The sequence below is a fragment of the Pinus tabuliformis genome, chromosome 5_2 (assembly GCF_031772625.1).
Source record: "Pinus tabuliformis cultivar Carrire ecotype Pingquan chromosome 5_2, CPIR1, whole genome shotgun sequence".
In the NCBI taxonomy this organism is placed as follows: Eukaryota; Viridiplantae; Streptophyta; class Pinopsida; order Pinales; family Pinaceae; genus Pinus; species Pinus tabuliformis.
This window is the reverse complement of record NC_142306.1, coordinates 1,039,203,772-1,039,213,228: the sequence shown is the minus strand read 5'-3', so window position 1 is coordinate 1,039,213,228 and position 9,457 is coordinate 1,039,203,772. Positions and strand designations below refer to the sequence as shown.

General features: G+C 37.8%; 1 protein-coding gene across 1 annotated transcript in view; it reads left to right on the top strand.

Annotated features, from left to right (window-relative positions):
* Window positions 1–241: 241 nt before the first annotated feature.
* Window positions 242–9,457, top strand: part of LOC149162776 (calmodulin-binding transcription activator 3-like) — a 351,577-nt gene continuing 342,361 nt past the window's right edge. The window contains exon 1 of the mRNA XM_089437389.1: window positions 242–874. Coding sequence (XP_089293515.1) covers window positions 835–874 — 40 coding nt within the window. The 5' untranslated portion in view covers window positions 242–834. The remainder of the gene's footprint in view (window positions 875–9,457) is intronic.

The window sequence follows — 9,457 nt, the reverse complement described above, 5'->3', positions numbered from 1 at the left end:
TATCAATAATAATTATATGATAAAGAGACATGGGCACGAGTACCCGATGTTTGACTTGTAATTGGCGCGACCAAATGTCAAAGCTTAGGTTGCAAATCCAAATTATCCAATGGACACGCATACGTGTCAAATCTTCTTTCCAATCACATTCGCGGCGCCCAAAAATTCTCGGCCTTACACCTCGTTAAATGAGACATTCCAGGATAATTAATCCACTAAAGAACTAGTGCCTCAGCGAGACTAGCCGGCGATCATGTGGAGGCTCCATAGGATCGACTGTGAAGGAGCCGAGAAGAACCTTCCTCCTCCTTCAGACAGCCTAAAGTACCGCCAGGGTAGCCGCTCCATCTGGGGACATGTCGGGTCGTAGTTCTTAGCTGTTAGTTATAGCTTTGTGATTCTCAAGTTGTCCCCAAATATGGCGGCGGTCTGGCCCACTTCCAGAAATAGGTCACAGTAGCACGTGAAGGCCGTTCTCCTGTACTATATTTGTTGCTTATACTCGCATTTACTGATATTTGATTCTGGAATCGGGGAACTGAGAGAAACAGTTGCCTTGACAGCAATAGCAGCTCATTTGCAGAGATTCACTCGGTACTAAAAGCGCAAATACTTACAACCTGGAGTTTCGCATATTTAGTGTACAGTTTTTGCGGATCCTCGGGAGGTTTTGAATTGCATATAATCTTAGGGTTTGGATTACACAAAGATCGCGGGTTTGAATACGTTGGACCCTTCTGCTGTGGTTATTGTAATTGCTGGCGAGGGTTTCGGCTTTGGACTCTGCATAAATGCAGAGAAATTGTTGTCTGGGTGGATTATAGCAGGCTTCTGATGGCTGACAATCGGCGCTATGGATTGACCCCTCAACTAGGTAATTCTTGCCATGTACTCCTGATTTCAGCTTCAGTACACGAAAATTGACTGCCTGAAGATGTTAATTCATTTCATGCCTAGCCCTGACCATTAATTATTGGTTCGAGGTAAAATTTGATGCAAACGGCTTCACGTTTTAGCTTAAATATTATGGTTGGCCTCAAATTATGCACGTTTAATGTTTATTCAGCGGCACCTTTACCGAAATTTAAAGCTATTTACGTTAATGCTCATTTAATGTCTTATCTACGGCACCTTTTCTGATATTTAGAAATATAGATTAAAATTTAACAAGATAACTTCTCGAACGGTTCATCAACTGTGTTATTACCGGAGTCTGGTGGTTAAACAGGATCTGTTTAGGAAATTGTCCTGAAGAATTCTGGTTTTTAAGTATGAGCTGCCGAGGAAGTTATTTCGAAACATTCTGGTTGTCCAATTCATTTATGATAGCCCGCGAAGAAGCTTGAGCATGACCTAATTTGAAGTGGGAGATCGATTGTTTGTGTTGAAGCATCTTTATAAAGCCTGATTAAGAATTATAGAACTGAAACCTAAAATTTTGTCCAATTTAATTCAATATAAGATTACTGGCTATCGGAAATTAGCATTATTTATCGAGCAAAAAGTTGGGCCGTAGCTTCCCTGACGAAAAAAACACAATTCCTTATGTTACCCTTTGACTGTTCTCAATTTTCCATTAGGAATTGTTAAATTTCCAGGAAAGTCTGCAACTACTTAGATGAATAACTAAAAACTGAAACTAGTTAACAGTTAACTTTCAGCAAGATACAAAGTTTCTTAACAATTCATATGCAGCAGAATAAGAACACAGAGATAAAAGCACATCACACAATGGACACACTTTTCTCACGAAACCCAAAAGGGAAAACCTGCTTGCTTGATGTGGCTATTTTATTGATTGTCTTGGAGCAATTGAATCTATTACAAAGCAATCTGTCTCTCTTGAGAAAGCGTTCTGCTTCTCACACAAATCTCAGCTAATACAATTGATCTTGGCCTTCCTTGATCACAACTTGATCTTGGTTCCTGCACACAATTGATCCTCTGCTAATTCCTTGACTTGCTATGCTACTGATCTCTTGCTCTATCCTGCTCCTCCTTCCTTGTGCACTTGAGCCTCCTTAATCCTTGCACTAATCTCCTATTCTCTAGTGCACTTCTGGCCCTATTTCTTAGCGCACTTGGGCCTATCTCCTTGCGCACAAATTTCCTATTTTGTAGCGCACTTGGCCCCTATTTCTATGCGCACTTCAACTCCTATTATTTAAGACCCCAGCTCCACACACCTACGCACAATCAATGCCCCTAAATTCTAGCACACTTGTGCTCCTATTCTTTAGGACACAATTCCTTTGCTCCACAATCAAGGCTTTCTCTCTCACAATCTCATGAGCTTGCTTTATCTCACAACCTCGTGCACAAACCAATTGTCTAATCCTTGTGCTTTCGTCCTTCTTTTATAGATTCAACCCATGCTAAATTAGGAAAGTACAAATTTAGAATACGAGTTGTGATTGACAATTTAACTGAGTCGAATTGGTTCTCTCTCCAATCATCACTGGAGTCATAACTCATCCTTCTTTCAATCAATAACTGAAGTCCCAACTCGTTCTATCTGAACTTGTAACTGCCACTCATTCATGTAGTCAAACTGATGAAGACTCCACTTAACTGAAGCTCCAACGCTACACATGCTATCTTGATGATTATTCTAGTAAACTAGAAATAAATAATCCTAATTGAAGTCTAACTCATGAGGATAACTTGAGGTTTTCACTGGCTAAGGCACAAGCCATAAGACTTTGCTCGCTACATTTTCAACATGAATTGAAGTGGCACAACATTTTTATGCAAGTGCCCCACTTATAATCAAGATGAACTCCACTTTTAGAGCCTTATCATTGCATCTCAGTTTTTCTGTGTCATATGGTGAATGGGTATGTTAAATTCTTTGTTGTTGTGTGCTTTTGGTGCAATTGATTATGCTCTGCTTTGGAAAAATATGTATTTTTCGAATGACATTGATCATTTGTAATTTCTTATAAGTATATTTTGTACAATGTTGTAAATAGAAGAGAATTTCCAAACTATCAGAAACAATATTGTTCTGTATGTCTTCATGACAACCTTTCACTAGAATATTTTACTTGAACGAATCATTACCACAAAAGCACAACTCATATTATTCATAATATAACCTATAATTAATATGTTCTAGTATTTCATAATGCTAATAGTTTGTAGGGTTGGTACATGTAATAAACAATAGTTCATATATGGGAAAAATATCCAACATAAAAAGGGTAACATAAAAGAATCCATATGCATAATTAAATATATAGTTGATACTGATTGAATGAATGATACAATGGGCCTTATGACTATATACTTCTATGCATTGACTAGTTGTGAAGTTAAAGGTTTGGGTCCTCTAGCTATCTATTTATCACTATTATTATTATTATTACATGATGCTAGTAGCTTGTAGGTTAGGTATATGTTATGGACAATAGTTCATATATAGGAAAATACCCAACGTAAGAAAGATAACATAAAATAATTCATATAGATAAATAAGGATATAATTGATAATGATTGAAATGAATGATAAATGAGCCTTGTGGCTGTATCCTTATATGCACTTACTAGTTAGGAAGGGAAAGATTTGGGTTCCTTAGTTTTTCATGTTTAGGAAAATAGGGTATCCCATATAGGATGAACACCTTCAATAAGCACTAACACAACTAGATCAAAGATTGTAATACCAATATTTTTATGTTGTTAAAATCCTCTACGAGAGAAACAATCCATGACCCCAGTGAATGTGACTACTTGAGGCAATTTTATTAATGCAAAGTTTTTTTATTTTTATTTTTTTAATTACTTTGTTTTATCACATAAGAGAGTTCTCGCAATCGATCATTAGCGATAACCCTTTATGCTCTTTAAATAGAGATCATGGACCAATTGGGTGTTAAGCCACAGATCAATAGTTGTTAGTATCGAGGAGAATACTAGCCATCCGATCACTTTATGTCTAGAACATGTCGTGATCGTTAGATTACAATGCCACTAGTGCATAGTGTTATCAGGATTCAGAACCAGACTGGAACCGGTGGAATCGGCCGGCTCGACCGGTTTGGGGGTGAAACCAGTCTGGTTCAAGGTTTGGAACCAGAAATGGCCGGTTTGGTACTAAACTTGGCCGGATTTGTCATGGAATCGACTGGTTTGAACCAACCATTTTTCACTGAACCGGTCGGTTTTGTATCGAACTGCCCGATTTTGTATCAAACCGACTAGTTTTCTACCGAACCGACCGGTTTCGTATAGTTTGACCAAAGACATTCAAAATGCAATTTTTTTTTGAGTGGGCAGCCTAATATTAAAGCTTATGACCCTAATATTGCTATGCAATTAATGGTAATGTTAAATTCTTAAAGTGAAAGTGGCATTCTCCTTTATCTTTCATTTTCATCCTTTTACTTCAATTTTTAACATTACCATGCAATGACTTGGCATGTTTGAGAGTGGTTCCGACCTCATTGGATTTCATATGGAGAAACTAGAATTTTAGATCTCACTCAAAATCCAACAGACTTCATAGTTTTTAGGATTGGATGTATTGCAATGTTTCCATTGGATTTTGTCAAAAAAGATATTACTGTTAAAGAGCAGCCTTTAGATAATATTGGGTTGAAAGCGAGGTTGAGTACTTGCCTAGTCGGGACATATAGCTCAGCGGTTAGAGCCTTTATCGGGTCGCAGGGTTCGAGTCCTGCTATGTCCGTCAGTCTGAATCCTGGAAATTTCCACAAGCCGGTCCCTAGTCTCATGTGTAGCTTTTGAGTCTCCCACTAACGTGGCATGTTGTTCGAGGGGCTGATGGGAGGTGAGGAGTGGCGGTGCGCTGTCTCTCCTGTGAGGTTCTCGTCAGGGTATGGCAAAGGGATGATGATTTGATATTAGATGTATTCAATCAGCGCAAAGCTCGGATTAATCAAGAGCACCAAGCCCTCTATGTACCTTGATGTTAGTGGCATTGGTTGTCGAACTCCTCTATCTTGACCCTACTAAAAATGTACCCATCACTCAAATAAGATCTGGACTTGACATGCTACATTTTTTATATCTTATTTTAATGCTTAGAGGGTGATATTGATGATGAAGATCCCAATATAGGTAATGGTTTTGATGATATGTAGGTATTTTTTGTAGCATGATTGTTTTTTGGACATTAGAGGCCATCTTGAGCTTATTTGTTGATGTATTTTTGGTTCATAGATGGATTGCACTGGATGCTATTTTGGTTATGTGCACCCTTACATTCTATATAAATGAGAACTTTTGCTTATTTGTGTATAAATGGTTTGGATTGCTATAGATGCACATGAATATATATGTTTTTGTTTAAAATTTGAATATTTTATGTGATTTTGGTTGACCAGTTTTTTTACTGGTTCCGGTCTGATTCCCAGTTCCGAGGGTTTTCCGGTGCGATCGCTGGTTCGATTATGATAACATTGATGCATACTAAAGAAATACACTAAGAAACACACTTTTATCCTAGATAACCGGATTCATCCTAGAGGCCCCTCGAATCCCGAATCCAACGTGTCCAACGCGATTCTGCCCTGATTCGTGTCCAAATCCAATGACACGTCGTGTCCTTTCCTGACTCGTCGAATCTGAGGTCGTGTCCCGATTTTCATCTGCGTGTCATGATTTTGGGAATCGTGTCCTGTTTCCAGGACTCGCTAAGCTCAAAAAGTGACCTACGCGGGTATGAAAAGGCCGCATTTGGTCATTACAGCGATGCATATTTTCATTTGGAAAGCGTTTTGGCAGCTTCATGATCAAGTAAAAGTGACATTCTCCTTAATCTTCATTTTCATCCTTTTACTTAAATTTTTAACATTACCATGAAATGACTTAGGATGTTTGAGAGTGGTTTTGGCCTCATTGGATTTCATATGGAGAAAGTAGAATTTTAGATTTCATTCAAAATCGCAAACTTATCAGTTTTTTAGGATTTTAGGATTGGGGGTTGCAATGTTTCCATTGAATTTTGTCATGTATTAGGGTATGGAACTCGTATTTAATCAAGAGCACCAAACTAGGAGCTTCTGAAAATGTCGCTCCTGCTCCCGTTTTCGCTCCCGCTCCCTGCTTTTGCTTCCGCTCCCAAGTAACACTGTTCCTGATGATATGGGTCTGGACACCAGTGTTGAGTTGGCATTGGCCAACATGGATCTCAATTATCCAGTGCTAGAGCTTGTTAGATTTGATGACTTAGAGGGGTCATCCTCCACACCATCAGATGCAGAGGCGACTATGGATACAGGGGAGGAGGAGGATGCAGAGGAGAGCAGTGGGGACCATGATGATGAGGACATTGATGCTGATTCTGATGCTGATTGATGCCTTGAGGCTTGTATACCTGTAGTTGTTTTATATTTTCTATTTCTATTTGCCATTGGCATTGCACCAACACTACCTATGTAACACATTTTGATTTGATGACTTAATGAGAAAACTACAGTTGTCAGTGTGTTTATCTTACTATCTTGTAGTTGTAAGTTGTCTTTTAGTTATGAATTATGAATCATGATTTAAATTTTTAATAGATTTATCATTTATGTGACTAGTACCACTGACATTTATTTGAATTTTGTATGTACTATGCATGCTAATAGCTATAGATGAAGATCTATGTTTGAAATCAATAAACTTGTATCGTTAATTAAAATTTGTGTAAGAAATATCTAATTTTTAATATATATATATATATATATATATATATATATAATTTTAATAAAATAATATATAACAAATCCTACGTGTCCTGTTCCGGTGGGTCAACGTGTCCAAATCCGACACCATGAATCTCGAACCCTACGTGTCCCGAATCCCCGTGTCAGGTGACTTAGCTTTTATCTAATAAACATACTAGACCAAGTTGAAATTAACTAACTCCTAAGTGTTTAAATATCCTAACGTCTCCCCTTAAGAACAACTTGGGATAGGATTGAAGGATTTACAAAAGTGAAACAATAGGAGAAGGAAGGAGGCATTAGAGCCCATTGCCCCTTAATGACAACTTCTTGAACTCCTAACATAGATTGAAGTTTAGGAAACTTTGCTTTTGTAAGAGACTATGAAAATGTCTACAACTTGATCATCTGTAGGGAAAAAGAGCACTTCAATAACCTGATCGTGAATGAGCTTTCTGATGAAGTGCAACTCAATGTGTTTGCTGCGCTAATGTTGAATTGGATCTTTGGCGAGCTTGATGGCACTCTCGTTGTCGCACAAGAGGGTGGTTGGATGCTGCTGATGGAATCCAAACTTTGAAAGGCTTTGTGGAAGCCACAAGACTTCTTGATTTGCATTAACCTTTGCTCGATACTCTGTTTCTATTTAAGAAAGAGCAATAGCCTGTTGCTCTTCACAAGCCCAAGTGATAGGTTTGGAACCAAGACTAAAAACATAACCTGCAGTAGACTTCTGATCGTCAGGGTTGCTAGCCCAATTTGAATCAGTGAGGCCAATCAACAAAGGAGTCCCTTTTGAAATGTAATGTATCCCAAACTGAACTATACCGTGGGTATATTGGAGTATTCTTTTCATTCTTTTCCAATGATCTTCATGGGCTGTTTGCACACTGATTGTTGCACAAGTGGGTGGTTTGATGCTACTGTCGAAATCCAAACTTTGAAAGGCTTTGTGGAAGCCATAAGACTTCTTGATTTGCATTAATCACTGCTTAATACTTTGTTTCTATTTAAGAAAGAGCAAGAGTCTGCTGCTTTTTACAAGCCCAAGTGATAGGTCTAGAACCAAGACTAAAAACATAACTTGCAGTAGACTTCCGATCATCAGGGTTGCCAACCCAATTTGAATCAGTGAGGCCAATCAACAAAGGAGTCCCCTCTGAAATGTAATGTATCCCAAACTGAATTGTACCGTGAGTATACTAGAGTATTCTTTTCATTCTTTTCCAATGATTTTCTTGGGGTGTTTGCACATAGTAGACAAGACCAACAACAAAGGAACTATTAGGATGAGTATGAGTCATATATAAGAGGCCACCGACTAATTGACGACATAAAGTGGCATTAACTTTGGATGTAGTGTAAGTGGTAGCAAGTCTAACTCTGGATTGAAATGTAGAGGAGGCTAGTTTACAATCTTCCATGTGAAAACAATGAAGAAGGTCACATGCATGCTTGATTGGGAAAGAGAAATTCCTTTCTTTGTTTGCAATATTTGGAGGCCAAGGAAATAATGCAAATAACCTAAGTTTGCCATTATAAACGTCTTCCTAAGGCTTGACTTCACATGGGTTAAAAGTTTAGGGTCACTATCAGTGAGGATAAAGTCATCAACATAAAGAACAAGGATTATGAGATGGCTTCCTACTTTCTTGGTGTATACATTGGGGTTAGAATGACATCTAGAGAAGTTGGTGTCAAGAAGAAAGCTATCCATTTTAGTATACTAAGCTTGAGGAGCTTGTTTAAGACCATAGAGAGATTTCTTAAGGCGACAAACAAGTCTGGAGTCGCTATGAAGATAGCTAGAAGGTTGTTCCATATAGATTTCTTCTTGTCGATACCCATGCAAGAAAGTAGATTTATCATCCATGTGATGGACCTCCCACCCGCGTGAGGCAACAAGGGCTATAACAAGGAAGATGGAATTCATTTTGGAAATAGAGGCAAAGATTTCATTGTAGTCAATTTCTTCAACTTGAGAAAATCCTTTAGCAGCTAACTGAGCCTTATGTCTTTCGACAATTTCATCTGATGCATACTTAGTTCTATACACCCATTTACATCTCATAAGTTTTCTTCCATTTGGAAGAGGTACAAGTTACCAAGTATCATTTGCCATCAAAGAATCATATTCTTCATTCATTGCCATTTCCCAATTTGGATGGCCTAAAGCTTTTGCAAATGTTTTTGGATTATGTATCTCTAAAACTTGATCCAAAAGAGAGGAGGATTGCTGGAAATATGAACGGGTATGAAATTGATATGTAGGATCACTGACAAGGTCACTAGTTGCTTCTCATGCTGAACTGACCTATCGGGGGAGTTGTGGTGCTAGTGTAGGTTCATGTTCAATGGAATGATCTTGTGGAAGGTGAGAAGGTGGAGGTGGATTTACATCCTCATTGTCGTCATTTGAAGAAGAAACAAAATTAAGCAAAGTCTTTCGGTAGAAATCACATAAGAGAAATTTTTGGCTGACGCGTTTTAGACCAACAAGTGTGGTTCATCATCAGGACCAGATGAAGAGACAGACCATGGCAAAGGCTTAAATAGAGAGGAATGTAGAGACATAATTTCAAGTAACGGCTATATTTGAACAGTAATATTTAAATTATGATATTAATTTATTATATATTAAAAAACAAATATTATTCAGTAACGGCTATATTAATGTTTGGTTTTAATAAATCAATTTAAATATTATTTTTCAAAAACTAGCCGTTTATACATAATTTCAAGTAACGGCTATATTTGAACAATAATATTTAAATTATGATATT